The sequence below is a fragment of the Delphinapterus leucas genome, chromosome 8, assembly GCF_059928025.1.
Source record: "Delphinapterus leucas isolate spDelLeu-1000000601 "Yukka" chromosome 8, BTC_Dleu_Yukka2, whole genome shotgun sequence".
Classification (NCBI taxonomy): Eukaryota; Metazoa; Chordata; class Mammalia; order Artiodactyla; family Monodontidae; genus Delphinapterus; species Delphinapterus leucas.
Genome location: NC_143136.1, coordinates 12,065,260 through 12,081,666, shown reverse-complemented (window position 1 = coordinate 12,081,666; position 16,407 = coordinate 12,065,260). Strand labels below are relative to the sequence as shown.

Below are 16,407 nucleotides of genomic sequence, written 5' to 3'. Positions count from 1 at the left end.
CTCAGATAAGTGGCAGCCTTTACTTATATAGTTAGCTCTTGAATAACAAATCCCCTGGGAAAGGGATGCTGGTGTTAGAAGTCAGATGTGTTAAATTAAAACAGAAAAAGAAACATCTAAATTATGTCAAGTGGAGCTATCTGTGATTAGAGTTGATGTTAAAAATTCCCACCTCTTCTGCTCTGCCCATAGCTTCTATTTTTCCTAGTCCTATTGTAGTAAACTGGGCAAAACCTTAGCAACAATTCTGCAAATTTTTCTGCTGTGTCTTTTGTCCCAGTTTCTCTCCCTCCACTCAAGATCCCTCTGCCTCTGGTTCCCTCTAGTCAGGACTGCCACATGCTGGGAGACAGGTGGATTCATTGACCTTTAATAAATTCATTCCCTCCTAAGTGTTCCTTCAACAGCCCTACATTTTAAACAAGTTATGTCTAACTGTGGATGGAAGGGCATTTTTGAAGAGATTTTAACTATTAGCAAACAGCTGTGTGTATGTGTGTGTGGATATGCTCCCATGAGCCCAAAGAAAGTCTTAAAATCACCGTGGACCACTTGCAGACAGGAGAGATAGCCAGAATGCCTGCATCATCTACTACTACTGTCATCACAGCCTCATTTCCCATATTTTGATGCAAGTTCCTTTTTGAATATTTTTTCCTAGCAAGAACATCCACAGATCTTCCTTTGCTAAGAATTCATGATCTGAACTGTTTTTTCATAAAAGACATATACAGTCTTCATGATGTATTCCGCCAGACTTGAGGCGATGTGGTTTAGGAAGGCTCCTATGAGGTCTCAAACGGCACACAGAAAATGTGACGTGGCAGTTTGGAGTGAAATTATTCATTGTAGTCATAGAAGCATCAGAATTTTAGCTGATATGAAAACAGAAATGGCAGTCACAGATGTAAAAGAAAAATGCTGTTAAAGGATGATTATTAAAATAAGCTGCTTATTTAGGATTTATTATTTGAAAGAAAAAGGAACTCTCACATAATATTCTACTATTACCCTGTAAACATAAGAACAATGGGGTATCTGTAAACCCAATTTAATTTTTAGATAATAATCATGATGAGTCAAAATAAGGTTAAGGAAGATATATCCAAAACACTCAACAGGGAAAAATACTTCCTAAAATAGAAAATTGAAAGACACACAATCATTCAAAATAATTCTGAAATGGATAGTAAGTTCTCATTTTCACTTTTTACAGTTTAGATAATTAATGAAACAATGAAAACTTTATGTAAACATGTACGTGAATAAAAACAAAATTACCTTTTATGTGGACACTGATGCACCCAATGCCAAGCAGTGCTATAGACACTTAATATTCAGAATAGAAATGTGGGGACTTCCCTGGTGGTCCAGCTGTTGAGACTCTGTGCTTCTGATGCAGGGGGGCCAGAGTTTGATCCCTGGTCGGGGAACTAGGATCCCACATGCTGGGAGGCCAAAAACAAAACAAAACAAAACCAAGAAGTAGAAATAGTGTATTAGAAAGTTTGAATCATTAATCCCTCTGTCCACTAGCTTTGTGAGCTTTGCTAAATTACTTAGACTCTCTAATCCCATTTCCTCATTTACAAAATGGAGGTGAAGTGCCTGGCACATAGTAGACACTCAACAAATGGTGGCTAATAGTAGTTATAGAAACAGCTGATTTGTATTGAGTGTTTACTGTGTGCCAGGCACTTTGATAAGAGGTCTCAATGCGTTACCTTACTTATCAAGTAGAGGTCACAGTAGTGGTAATAGTGAGATCTTACAGGATGTTAGAGGACTGAGAAAACAATTTTAAAATTTACTAAAATGGGCTTCCCTGGTGGCGCAGTGGTTGAGAGTCTGCCTGCCGATGCAGGGGACACGGGTTCGTGCCCCGGTCCAGGAAGATCCCACATGCTGCGGAGCAGCTGGGTCCGTGAGCCAAGGCCGCTGAGCCTGCGTGTCTGGAGCCTGTGCTCTGCAATGGGAGAGGCCACAACAGTGAGAGGCCCGCATGCCGCAAAAAAAAAAAACCAAATAAACAAAACCCCAGAAAACTAAAATGATACTTAGTTGTAAGAAAATAAAATCTGTATCTGAAGGTCTTAGCAGTAGAGAGTCAAGGGTTGTGTTAAAGTTCAGGGAATCCTGAGATGGTCAAGCTAACACCCTTCCCTTCTATAAGAGCTTTGAGGGGTACTCAGCCTCCAGCTCTCCCACTGAAGCACCGTCATTTCTGATGCTGAGATGACTATGGCCTCACCTTCTCCAGATCCTCCCAAGAATCCAAGTCCCAAGAGAGAGCCTTTGACTGACAGCTTCCTACTTATATTTCTGCTCCATTAGATTGACTGAGAGTTGATTAGTGACAATTGATATGCAATTATAGTAATGGCCATAATAATGTCAGGCTAATTAACCATCACAGGTCTACTGCAAGTGCATTGCTCCTATTTGTAGTTTTAGTAATACCTTATTACTTCCAGGACTTCTATTGGCCGTAGAAGGAACTCAATCATGATAGATTCTTAATTCTATATTCTTCATTTAAACCAATGAAAAGCCACTGAAGTTCTAAACCACCCATTTCCATATAAAGACTCAAAGAGAAGATCATTGTAAGAATTTCTAAAACATGTTCACTGATTGCATTTTTATTATTAACTTTTTTCAAGTATTTAGTATTCTCTGTATTTTACATCCATAATCTACAGCTAAGCTTACCCACTATTCTTCTAAAACTTTTTCCCATTCCTTTTAGTCCAGTATCTATATTATAATGCTCATACATCAAGAATATTGGACATAATGGCATACCCTTTTCACTCCTTATTCTTTTTTTTTTTTTTTTTTTTGCGGTATGTGGGCCTCTCACTGTTGTGACCTCTCCCGTCGCGGAGCACAGGCTCCAGACGCGCAGGCTCAGCGGCCATGGCTCACGAGCCCAGCCGCTCCATGGCATGTGGGATCTTCCTGGACCAGGGCACAAGCCCGTGTCCCCTGCATCGGCAGGCGGACTCTCAACCACTGCACCACCAGGGAAGCCCATTCACTCCTTATTCTTGATCAAAATAATAACTCTGTTCATATGCTCCACAAAACATAAATCACCCTAATGATTGATTCCTCATAACACTGTTCTCACTTCACTATCTTTTTGGTTTTTGGTTTTTTTGGTCTGGAATTCTCTTCCATTCACCTCAGTAGGTCCAATTCCACTTATACCTCAAGGAAACTATTCAAATTTCAACTCCACAAAGCATTCACTCATGTCTCCAGTTCCGGTCAATATTATCTTCCTTTAAAGTCTCAAGTTAATTTAACTAAAACTCATTAGAGCAGTTAGCTCTTTCTATCTGCTTTCACTGAAATTTATGTAGATCCCTCCACTCCAATACAAGACTAGAAGTTCCTAGAGTATGGCATCCATAAACAACTTTGAGGTAGAATCTACATACCATAAAGTTCACCCAATATCTGTGTATAGTGTGTCTTTGTGATCTTTATAAATTTATAGAGCTGGGTAACCATCTTCACAAACCAGTTTTAAACATTTCTATCAGCCCCAAAAGTTTTCTCATGTCCATTTACAGCTAACTCGGCTTTCACCCCCAGTTCCAAGCAAACACTGATCTGTTTTCTGCCTCTATAGATGTGCGTTTCCTGGACGCTTCATATGATTGGAATTATGCAACATGCAGTCTTTTGGGTCTGGTTTCTCTCAATTAGCGTACTGGTTTTCTTTGGGTTTTTTTTTTTTTTTTTTTTGCGGTACACAGGCCTCTCACTGCTGTGGCCTCTCCCGTTGCGGAGCACAGGCTCCAGAGGCGCAGGCTCAGCGGCCATGGCTCACAGGCCCAGCCGCTCCGCGGCATGTGGGACCCTCCCGGACCAGGGCACGAACCCGTGACCCCCGCACTGGCAGGTGGACTCTCAACTACTGCGCCACCAGGGAAGCCCTAGCATACTGTTTTTGAGGTTCATCCATGTCGTAGGATTAATCAGTAGTTTGTGTCTTTCTTATTGATTTATCTATTCAACACTTGATAAGCATTTGGATTGTTTGCAGTTTGGGGCTATTATAAATAATACTGCTTTGAAATTGGCACACAAGTCTTTTATGGACATGTGTTTTATTTCTCTTGGGTAGATTCCTAAGAGTGGAATTGCTGGGTTGTATCATATGTTTAACTTTTTAAAAAAGCCACCTATTTTCCAAAGTGGCCACACCATTTTACACCTCCACCAGTAATTCCAGTTTCTCCACATTCTTGCCATTACTGTTTTTTATTATAGTCACTGGGTGGGGGGAAGGGTGTTGTGTATCTCATTTTGGTTTTAACTGGCACCTTCCTAGTGACTAATGATGTTGGTGATATTTTAAATATGTTTATTAGTTATTCATGTATCTTCTTTGGTGAAGTTTCTACTCAACTCTTTTGCCCACTTTTTAATTGAATAGTTTATCTTTTTCTTGAGTTGTAAGAGTACTTTAAATATCCAAGATACAAATCCTATATCAAACATAAAATTTGCAAATATTTTCTTCCAATCTGTGGCTTGATTTTCATTTCCTTAGTGATATTTCTAAAAAATCAAATGTTTTTTTAATTTTGAGAAGGCCCAATTTATCATTTTTCTTTTGTGCCAGAGCTAAGAAACCTTTGCCTAATCTAAGATGACAAAGATTTTCTCTTGTGTCTTCTCAAAGTTTTATAGCTTTAGCTGTTATATTTAGGCCTATGTTCCATTTGGAGTTAATTTTTGTGTATTGTGTGAAGTATGAGTCCAAATTAATAGTCTTTTTTCATATAGATGTCCAATTTTCCCAGCATTATTTGTTGAAAAGACTATCTTTTGCCTTGGCAATTTTGTTGAAAATCAACTGACCATATATAGGTTTATTTAAATTCCACTCCATTGATCTCTATGCCTACTCTCACACCAATAATAACCTGTCTTGATTTTTGTAACTTTATAGTACATTTTGAAATTGAGTAGTGTCATTCCTCCAATTTTATTCGTTTTCAAAATTGTTTTGGCTATTATAGACCTTTTATTCTAAGTTACAAAAATCAGCTTGTCAATTTCTATCAAAAAAATCCTGCTAAGATTTTGAGACTGTGTTGAATCTACAGATCAATTTAGGAGAACTGCCATCTTAACAATATTGAGCCTTCCAGTCCATGAACATGGAGGGTCGATTTCTCTCAGCCATTTTAAGTAGTTTTCAGTGTATGAGTCTTGCACCTCTTTTATTACATTTATTTCCAAGCATTTTACTCTTTGTGATGCTATCTGGAATGAAATTATATTCTTAATGCTATGTTTAGAGTTTTAATTTGTAGTATATAGAGATACATTTTTAAAATTTTGATCTTGTACTCACAAGACTGTGCTACCTCATTTATTAATTCTAGTAGTGTTTGTGTGTGTGTGTTTTCTTCAAGATTTTTACACACAGCATCAGGTCATCTGTGAATAAAAACCATCTTACTTCTTCATGGTCAATTTGATGCCTTTTATTTCTTTTGTTCCTTTACTGCACTGGCTAAAACTTTGAGTAACATTTTTATTGTTTTTTTGTCTGAGTCGGGTCTTCATTGCTGTGCGTGGGCTTTCTCTAGTTGCGGCGAGCAAGGGCTACTCCTCATTCCAGTGCACAGGTTTCTCATTGCCGTGGCTTCTCTTGTTGCAGAGCACGGGCTCTAGGCGTGCGGGCTTCAGCAGTTGTGGCTCACAGGCTTAGTTGCTCCACGGCATGTCGGATCTTCCCACACCAGGTCTCGAACCCGTGTCCCCTGCATTGGCAGGCAGATAATTAACCATGGCGCCACCAAGGAGGTCCCATTTCTATAGTTTTTAATATATTCACAGAGTTATGCAACCATCACCACAATAAATTTTAGAATATAAGTGGTGAGAACAGACATCCTGCTCTTGATCTTGATCTTAAGGGGCAAGCATTCACTGTTTTACCACTAAGTATGATGTCAGCTGTAGGTTTTTTACAGATGCCCTTTATTAGGAAGGAAGTTCTTTTTTAATCCTTTTTTGAGAGTTTTTAATCATAAATGTGTTTTATCAAATGCTTTTCTGTATCTACTGAGCTGATATATGGTTTTTGTCCTTTAACCCAGAGGTCCCCAACTCCCGTGCTGGTACCAGTCCACGGCCTGTCAGGAACCGGGCCGCACAGCAGGAGGTGAGCAGCGGGTGAGTGAAGCTTCATCTGCCTTTCCCCATCGCTTGCGTTACCGCCTGAACCATCCTGACCCCCTGCCTCCCGATGCCATCTGTGGAAAAATTTGTCTTCCACAAAACCTGGTGCCAAAAATGCTGGGGACTGCTGCTCTAGTCTACTAATATGGTGTTTTACTTTTTTTTCCCCATGTTAAACCAACCTTGCATTCATGTTATATAGTCCCTCTTATGCACTGCTAGATTTGGTTTGCTCACCCTTTTTTGGAAATTTTTTTTTACGTTCATGAAAGATACTAATCTTTAGCTTTCTTTTCTTGTAATGTCATCTGATTTAATATCTTCAGAGAATGAGCTGAGAAGTGTTCTCTATTTTATAAAGAGTTTGAGAATGATTTTATCATTTCTTCTTTAAATATTTGATTGAATTCACCAGTGAATCCACCTGGGCCTGGGCTTTTCTTTGTGGGAATATTTGAAAGTATTAACTTAATTTCTTTACTTGTTATAGGACTATTATGGGTTGAATAGTATTACCCAAAAAGATATGTTGAAGTCCTAACCCCCAGGACCTCAGACTGTGTTCTTTAGAAATAGCGTCATTGCAGATGTAATTAGTCAAGATGAGGTCATACTGGATTAGGCTGGGCTCTTAATCCTCTATGCCTGGCAACCTAATAAGAAGAAGAGGCAGACACATGGGGGGAGAAGACCATATGATGACAAAGGCAGAGACTGGAGCTGATGCAGCTGCAAGCCAAAGGAGGATTAGCTGACAAACCACCAGAAGTTAGAAAAGGTTAAGGAAGGATCCTCTAGGTCCTGCCAACACCTTGATCTTGTACTTCTAGCCTCCAGAACTGTGAGATATAAATTTCTATTGTTTTAAGCCACTCAGTTTGTGGTACTTTGTTGTGGTTGCCCTAGGAAATGAATACAAACTCTTTTCAGATTTTCTGTTGTGTTCAGTTTTGGCAATTTCTTTCTAGGAATTTGTCCAACTCATCTACATTGCCTAATCTGTTGGCATAAAGTTATTCGTAGCCCCTTTTAATTTTGGTAGGGTGGGTAGTGATATCCTGCTTTCCTGATTTTAGTAATTTATGTCTTCCTTTTTGGTCAGCCTAATAAAGGCTCGTCAACTTTACTGACCTTTTCAAAGAACCAACTTTTATTTTCATTGACTTTATTTTTCCTTTTATCTATTTTGTTAGTTTCCAGTATGACTGCTATTTCCTCCCTTTTGCTTGCTTAGGTTTAAGTTGCTCTTATCTTTCTAGTTTTTAATACTGGAAGCCTAGAATATTACAACCCTTTTTCTTTTCTAATGTAAGTGTTTAAAGCAGCAAATACCCTTCAGATCACTCTTTCAGTTGCAACCCATAAATTTCAGTGTTTTCACTTTCATGCAGTTCAAAACATTTTCTGATTTCCTTTGTTACTTCTCCTTCAGACCATGAGTAATTTAATTTGCAAATATTTGGGTGATTCCCCAAATTTCTTTCTATTATCTATTCCTAATGTAATTCCATTGTAACCAGAGGACATAATTTGCATGGTGCCAGTACTCTTAAATTTACTGAGGCTTGTTTTATGGCCTAGCATATGCACTATCCTGGAGAACGTACTTCCTAAAAAGAATATAAATTCTGCTGTCACTAAGGACAATGGTCTATACATATCTGTTAGGTCGATAGTGTTGTTCAAGGTTTCTATAGCCTTAGCAGTTTTCTGTCTAGTTGTTCTACCCATTATTGAGAATGTGAAATTAAAATATCAAATTATTGTCTATTTCTACATTCACATCTAACAATTTTTGCTTCATGTATTTAGGACTGTTTGGGTGCATGTACATTTCTAATTAGTATAGCTTCTTGACGTATTGACCTTTTTATTACAAAATGTCTGTTTCTAGAAATATATGTCTTAAAGTCCGTTTTGTCTGACATCATTATTGCCACTGCAAATCTCTTATGTTTGCCATTCGCATGGTCTATCACTGTTAAGTACTGTTAGTCTTTTCATCATCATAATACATAATGCAACTTTGTACTTACTTTTATAGTTGTCCTTTTATTAATTTGCAAGCTTTTTCGTAACAATAAAGCATAAATTCTTTGATGAGTTTCATACATCTTTCTGTACAGTGTTGGGTATAATAAATACTGGCTCCATTATAAGGAATTAGATACCAAACAAGCTCCTCTTTAAAATAATAATCCAGTTGTGTTATTTGCTCATGGTGTTGTTGACTCATGTTTTCCCACCTTCAGTCCAGGTTTTGAAAGCTGTGAATGATACTCACCTGCCTTTCTCCCAGTTCCAATCCTAGATTTATGAAATGTACAAAGATTTTTTACCACAACTCCTCTGTACTCAAGAATCACATTTTAGGAATGCTCATTTAAATCAGATGGCTTAATCTCAGGTATTTTTGCTCTCCTGCAAAACTTTGATAAAAATAGAAAATTGTCCAGACAATTACACAGGTCTCAAATATCATACATCATGTGCATAATCCTGTTTTTTCTCACAATAAAGATACAAGAGTACTTTTGAGCTTTTAGGAATCATTATCTTACAAGGTAATTTAATAATTGCATAACTTTTGTGTTAAAGGACTTCTTCAGGCATTGATCTTTTTGGTATTTTGAAGCCCTGCCTCAGTAAAAGGATCTTGCTGATTGCCACATACGTTAATGTTTAAGATATACAATTATTATCCAAGTGATCTGTTTGTCAATTTAAATGGGGATTGAGTATGATACGTGTTGATTTCAACAGGCTTAAAAAAATTCTTGTCTGATCAATGAATCATATAGGACAAAAAAGGTCATTTTTTAAAACCTAGACTTTTTCTTTCCTCTTAAATGGCTATGAAATTTTTCACTGATGTCTGAAATTGAATAAAATTGCCTAAGTATACTCTTAATCCCCATCTATAAAGACATTTTTATGAGATTACTGTATTGAGGCTTCTTGATTTGTGGCGCCCTTAAAATCACGTCTGTATTTAATATATTCATATAAGGACAAGAAAAATGATGCAATTATAGACAGGTGTAAATGGTGTTAGAGAATGGAAGATAAGGATTAGCACTAATTAAACTGATGCATAATATCATGAATCAGGATAAAAGGGAATCCCTTCTTTTTGAGAAATTACTTTTATTTTTTCTAGGGAAATACACAAAATACTTCTATTGGCAATTCACCTCCACCCTTCAGTTGAATTTCTATTTCCAGAAATGCAGTTTCTCATTGTCAGCCAAACTTTCTGATCAGCGTATTGTTTTCAGAAGAAACGGATAACTTGTAAGGCTCAAGGAACATAGTTGCAAATTGCTAAGATTCTTCTTTATCACTTGAACGTCTGTTATATACCCTGCACGTGAGCCAAATCTTCATTTAAATTCCAAACTCCATAATAAACATTTCCATGAAGAATTCTTGCAATACACAATAACAAAAGATAGTCAAAACTCTTCTGATTTAGGCAGTTTTTGTTTAAGTAGACTATCTAAACACAGCTGCCACAACTTCCAATAAATACAGAGCAGCATAAAACCACCTGCACTTGGTTTCGTCCTTGGAAAAGACGCATCTTCCCCCTAGTTGTTAGAAAATACCGTACCAAATAAGATAGTTTTCTCATATTGCATGAAATACAGCATTTAACTTAACCTGACTCCTACAACCCAACATAAAACCTGTTTCAGAGCAGAAACAGACCCATAATTAAAATTGCATCAAATGATACGTTCACAGAAATACTTAACACCTAAAGCCTTAAACGGACAGACAGACATAGAAATGCAGCCTCAGACTGAGACTTTGGGTTGTGAAATGTACACCCACGACCTTGTTTTGCTGGCCTGCTTTGTAACCGCGGGTTCCGCCCTGAGATGGGTGATGGGCCGCTCTCCAGCCGTCTGATAACTCATGAAAATTTCTGTCTCTTCCGCCATCCACTTCACAGGTAGTATGTGACTCCTCCACGCAACAGGTCCTGAGCCTGCGGCAGGGCTGGGGCCCGGTAGGGCAGTTTCTCAGTCGCCACGCGGCCCAGTCGCCGCATCTCTATCCCGAGTCCGGTCCCTCGAATGTAGGCCAGGCCGTTCGCTTGCTTTAACCGTGGTGGGCAGCCAATAGTTACTTATGGCAGGAGGAATATTTTTATCTACGTGTCACTCGGAGCTTGGAGGACGAGTAGAAAGTACAAGCCCTCCACGCCGCGCTCGGCCGCGGTCCTTTCCCCGTCGAGCCTCCTCCAAGCCACCGCCACCGCACGCGGTCCTGGGTGCCAGCCCGCGGGGAAAAAAAGAGCGCAGTCGCGCACAACTGAGCATGCGCCGCTGCCCGCCCGCGGCGCTTTACGGCCCTCCCCACCCTCCACGGGGGCCGTGGGAGCTGCGTCGCGAAATCAACCACGCTCTCTCCCCGCCCCTCAGGCCGCTGGGACCTGGAGCGTCCGGGAGCGGGCGCCCGTGCGTGATGACGCACGTGGTCGCGAAGACGTGGGGACGCAGGCGGGCCGTATAGAGCGTGAGTTTTCGCGTCTGTTCGGCGCCGCTGCCGTCGTCCGTTGTGCGCCGCGTCTCTCGCCTGTTACCAGGGCCGCGGGCGCTGGCTGCGGCGGCGGCGGCGGCGGCGGCGGCGGCGGCGGCGCTGCGGGAGGCCGTGGGCTTCCCTGGGGCCAGGTGGGGGCGGGGTTGGAGGCGCAGCCTCCGCTCCGTGGGAGCTCTCAACAGGTCCGAGAACGGGGAGGGAGTTTCCCGGAGCGAGTCTAACGGGGGTCTCTTCATCTTCACTCCCGTCTTTGCTTGAGGCCGATCGCACAGGGAACGACGTGCCCAGGCCCTGGGTGGATGGCGTTGGCTCTGGCAGGCGCGGGGCGGGGGTGTGGTTTAAAGGGACGTTGCATCAGCGACAGCTTGTAGTTTCAGTTTCTCTTGGAAGAGTAACTCTTTCTCAGAACAAGTGTGTGGCAAACAATCCTAATCCTAATCTAAGTAGTGGTATTTCTCCTAATACGGGACAGGAAATACACTAAGTGTATTTAATCCTTTTCTGTCCAGGCCTTAAAAACCTTTACAAAAACGGATCACATGCTTATATGATTTTCCAAACCGAGCATAAACTCAGTGTTACTGTCAAAATAAATTATTGCATAGTCATGATTGAGTCATCGAGATGGGTTAGTCTCTTTGCAGTGACAGCTGGACTTTGCTCTTTTTTTTCCCCCCTTTGGAATTGCTCCTTAAAAATCTGTCTTATGTCTCACATTTATATGCCACTTTTTGCTGTCCTAATAACCTTTAAATCTAAAAACTTCTAACTTGCTGCTGGTGTGGCAGGGCTTAGGAAAGCAAATAATCTTAGAAGAAGGCAGTGCATTGGGTTCCCAAATTGTTCCAGGGCTACCAGCATCAACGTCAGCGGGGAACTTGTTGGAAATGCAAATTTAGGAGTCTTACCCCAGATTTAGTGAATCAGAAATCTATTTTAACAAGACTCCGAATTGATCCCAAGGCACCTGTGTGCTAAAGCTTGAGAATTACCGGCCATAGTGATAAAGAACAGCCATTGTGAAGTCACAGAATGGAATTTGAATCCAGGTGAAACCTTTCTTAGGTGTAGGACCTGGGACAAATTAGTTAAAGGTTACTTCATAGGACTGAAAGTATTCAGTGTAAAAATGCAGGAAAAGAGTTTAACACAGGTGGAAAACAAAGAGGAGATGTTATTAAGGAACTTGTTAGAACTGTCTAAAATAAGTACATAGATTGTGCTGAAAGGATTCTTCCTTGATTTAGATGTGAGTTGTAGTGCACAAATATTGTGCCTCTTCTGCTTAGAGGGCAGTTTATTTTTATGGATTCTCATTATATTGTATACGATTGAGGCTGTCGAATGTAGGATATTCAGTTAATACCAATGCTGTAGTATTTTTAAGAACCGCATTAGTAATTGTGTTAAAGAGCAGTTTTTAATTCTTTGGCCTTTTGGTTTTTTCAGCTTCATTGTACCTTCTTTTGACCCAGAATTTGGTAAAGAAAGTAGAGTGGATAACTGATCGGAGATCAGCCTTAGCCTTAGAGTTGAGAAGTATTATAGAGCAGTGACTTGGAAACGAGAGACAAAACTGAAGATGTTTCTGTCCTTTTTTCCCCATGTGTCGTACAGCTCCACGATAGCAAAGAAGTTCTCATCATATCTACTTACCTGTGTTTTCTGGAAGCATCACAGGAATTAAGTTAGATGTGCCCTCCATCTGCTGTTTTTACAGAATGTCAGCTGCAGTGTTACAGCTTTTTCCTTCCCCTTTTCAGGGGGTTGGTGTTGGGGGGATAAAGAGAAATATTCGGGATTTGAAGCAGCTGACCTAAAGCCTAGACTCATTGTGATGTTGAGAAGAGTCTGTAGCACCATGGCCGAAACAGCAGGTCACTTTGATTAGAGTCCACTGCTCCCGAGGCCACACCGTGGCTCCTGGGTATTGTGGGTGAGTTTTCAGATAACTGTGAGTCAGTTTGGCTATTTATACCCTATAAATAATTTTGTTAATGCTAAATTAACACTGTCCCATCATGAAGTATTCACTTTTCAAAGGCCGCGTTTTTCTTGTTCACTGTGTCAGAGAGGCTGATCTTTAGCGGTGGCTTTGGGTCAGGCACACACCCTGCTTTGAACCCCACTTCTGCTACATACTGATTGTGTCCAGTAGACAAGTTACATCCTCCCAGCCTGAATCTCCTTTCCTATAGAGTAGGACTCTTGGTGTGTGACCACCTCAGGACAGTGAATAAAATGAAATCAAGTGGAAAGCATGTCTGTTAACGCCGAGAGGCTCAGTAACTGGTGCATGTTGGACAGGGGAGAAAAGGTAGTTATTACCTCAAACCTAGCTTGATCTCATTCATTTCCTCGTAATATTTTTATAAATGAGGTAATTTTATTAATTACTTGACTGCGCTGCTTTTCTTTTTAAGCAAAATGCTGAAGAGCTTTCACAGTATTGTGAATGAGAGAAAGCAAACACTTTGGAGAAAGTTAAAACTCTAAACCTGGTAGAAAGGCACCATTTTCAGTTCTATCAGCATAACAGAGCAACTTTCATAAATTGTTTTGAGTGTTTACTGGAAGCTCAAGGTCAGCGGGTGATTACTGTTTAAGTATCTACAGTTAGTTAAGGGGGACAGTCAGCCACAGAAGGGGGCACTTTGTTACAGGAGATGAGACTTCACTGAAGACATGCACCAAAGAATAAGAAAATGCTATTATAGCTCTGAAATCATTATTTTTCAATATGGATGCTTAATGATTGGAAAGTGAAGAGTTTTATGTTCCATTTTAAAAAATGATCAAAAAATCTCATATTTCTGTATATAGTGCATATGAATATGTGAGCATGGAAACGACTTGAAAGGTGTCATACTAGGTCATAATTTCGTTTACTTGGCAATGTATTATAATATGGAGGTAGGGACAAATAATCTATACATTTAAGTAAAACTAGGTAAATGCATGTGTATGTAAAAATTCTTTTTAAAAACCATTACAAAGATAGAAATGCCTTAGAAAGATAGATGGCCTTTTATGCTGTAGCTCTAGTCATCTAAGCAGGGGGCCTCAGATTTTTTAGCAGGGGACCCTCTTTAGCAGCATCTTACCTGTAAAGCTCAGGAGCTGAGAGGTTTTAAGAGAAGAGGGGTTGAAGGGCATAGGACCTGCCTGCTGGGAGCCTCCTGCAGTGACACTTCAAGGAGTCCGTGTGACAGGGTGTGAAACCATCTGTGGGGTAGAAATCCTCAGGAGATGAGCTGTACCTAAAACGTCAGGTGTTGAGAATTCCTGAGTGGGATCCACAAACTTGTCCTGAAGACAACTCCCAGGGTTATCAGCAATGTCAGACATATGTATAGTTTCTCATGTAGAGAAGTGAGAGATTATTTAAAAAAAAAAATCCAGCCTTCAATCCGACCCATATTATATAAAAATAGGGGGGAATCTATGCACATTTTTTGAGAAATCATCTAAGTTTTTGCGGTACACGGGCCTCTTTCTGTTGTGGACTCTCCCATTGCGGAGCACAGGCTCCGGACGCGCAGGCTCAGCGGCCATGGCTCACGGGCCCAGCCGCTCCGCAGCATGTGGGATCTTCCCGGACCGGGGCACGAACCCGTGTCACCTGTATTGGCAGGCGGATTCTCAACCACTGCGCCACCAGGGAAGCCCAGTTTTGTTTGTTTTTAAATCCCTCTAAGCTGTGACAGCTGTTACCACGGTTAAAACTTTAATATTTTAACTGGCTGTTGTTTAGCATTACAAATGACTCAAGGAAAAAGAAACAAGGAGTCAATGGAAATAATATTACTTGTGTTTACTGTCCTTTAGTATTTTGTTGTATGAAAGCAGCTGGTTTGCATTTATATGGTAAAGGGTTTTTCTTAAAGAGTTAATTTTTAGTTAATAGTGAGCTTTCATAAGAAAAACAATTTCAAATGCTAAGTATTTGCTAGATTGTTTTTAATAGCGATAGTAGTAATATCACATTGTCCTTTTTCACACATTGAGGAGGGTTTCCTGGTGACAGCTGGAGCATGGGGGAGGGGGAGTCACTTTCAATCAACCAGCTGCTCTCTGCAACATCATGATGGTGATATTTCAAAGCCCGTGGATAATTCTGGCTGTATTCAGAAGAGATAATGTATCAAATTTCTGGGAAGCAATAGATAGTGTGCAAGAGCCCTTTGGAATCTAGCAGGTAGCCAACTAACAATGTGTACATTCAGGTTTGCATGTTGGTATTATTTACCATCTCGTTTCTTGGACATTGTTACATGAGCATCATAATTATAAAGCAATAAAGTCTAGTTCCATGGGGACAAAAGGCTCATTAGTTTATGGAGAGGAAGGGAGAATGGAAAACAAACTTTGGGGATGTGCTGTGTGCTTTTACATAATATGCTATTTCATTTCTTCTTCTGATGACTCCAGGAAGTAAGTGGAGTTATCATCATCCATGGATAAGGAAACCGAAGCTCAGCAGGACTGATTATGTGATTTGCCCAAGGCCACGTGCTAGTAAGTGATGGCATCCAGACTTGACCCCATATCTAGCTTCAGATCCAGGAATGTTGTCATTACACCAACAGCTGTTTCTCCACAGTGTTCACTTGCTTATGCATTTTTAATCCAAAGTCACAATATCAGGATAGTATGAATGAAATTTAGGTACATATTACAATGACTTCAGTTTTATATAAATAATATATAAGGGTGTGTGTGTGTGTGTGTGTTGGCAGCCACTTCTAATTTTGGAATTTTTTCCCTTGAAAGTCCCTTGGGCAACACTGTTAAAGAAATTTTGCTGTGTTTTTTATATTACAGATACCAGAAATTTTCAAGGATGTGTATTTTAATGAGTCAGTTGTGATGCTGAGCTTGAACAGATGTAGGAATAAATAGTGTGTGCTGCCCATGTAGTAGAAGTTCCTTCACATGGAAGTATTCAGGGCTTCCTCTTTCTCTTTCCAAGGAATGTTAATTTTGTATTAATAAGGGACCTTTTTGCTTTCTAGATGTTCAGCCTGTGGCAGACCTTTGAGATGCTGTTTGTATACCCTCCATGTTTTGGTTCTCCTGTTAGCTAGAGTGTTGTATGTACTCTGAAAAATGAGAGTTGGTGATGCTTGAAATAAACTAGGATCTGCTGCCAGCCCTTGGCAAATTACTTAGTATCTGTGTAGGGTTATTTGACTACAAACAGCAGAAATTAAGTTAACTAAGTTATCCAGATAACTTATTCAAGAACAAGAGGTTTATTGGAAGTATATGGATGAGCTCAGAAAATCTACAGAAAAACCAAACCACAGGACTGCAGCCAGATGAGCTCTTGAGGCTTGGGTAGCCTTTGATAGATCTGGAAAATTCTTTAAGTTAATGTTCTGAGTATCAAATCCAGAATTTGTTGGTCTTAGTGTCTCTGCAAAAGTGTTAGATTCCAGGAAGAGAGTTATTATTCCAGTCTTGGTCACTGTTACCCTTGAATCAGTGTAGGAAAGGCATCCTGGATTTCTGGTCCCCCCGCCGGGACCACATCCAATGGGGGTGAGAGGCGTCTCTTACCTGTTACTGAAAGAATGAGGTGTTAATGCTGGGCAGAGAAAAAGAAAGGAAACAAAGCCCAAGCCGTCCCCACCACCTGGTAATTAG

The 16,407-nt window shown here is 40.2% G+C and overlaps 2 protein-coding genes across 12 annotated transcripts in view; one reads left to right on the top strand and one right to left on the bottom strand.

Moving 5' to 3' along the window:
* Positions 1 to 11,746, bottom strand: part of LOC149748510 (uncharacterized) — a 29,995-nt gene extending 18,249 nt beyond the window's left edge. Inside the window, exon 1 of the mRNA XM_089916287.1 lies at positions 1,282 to 11,746. Coding sequence (XP_089772413.1) covers positions 10,563 to 10,994 — 432 coding nt within the window. The 5' untranslated portion in view covers positions 10,995 to 11,746 and the 3' untranslated portion in view covers positions 1,282 to 10,562. The remainder of the gene's footprint in view (positions 1 to 1,281) is intronic.
* The window catches only part of RHBDD1 (rhomboid domain containing 1), a 113,733-nt gene continuing 107,943 nt past the window's right edge, over positions 10,618 to 16,407 (top strand). For 2 of the 11 annotated variants that reach the window (XM_022567837.3, XM_089916284.1), the window contains exons 1-2: positions 10,646 to 10,734; positions 15,190 to 15,276. The gene's annotated coding sequence lies outside the window, so the exon portion shown is untranslated. Of the gene's footprint in view, positions 10,735 to 10,819; positions 10,941 to 11,081; positions 15,277 to 16,407 lie in introns of those variants that run through there. The other 9 variants (XM_022567835.3, XM_030760465.2, XM_022567836.3 and 6 more) reach the window with 7 other exon arrangements.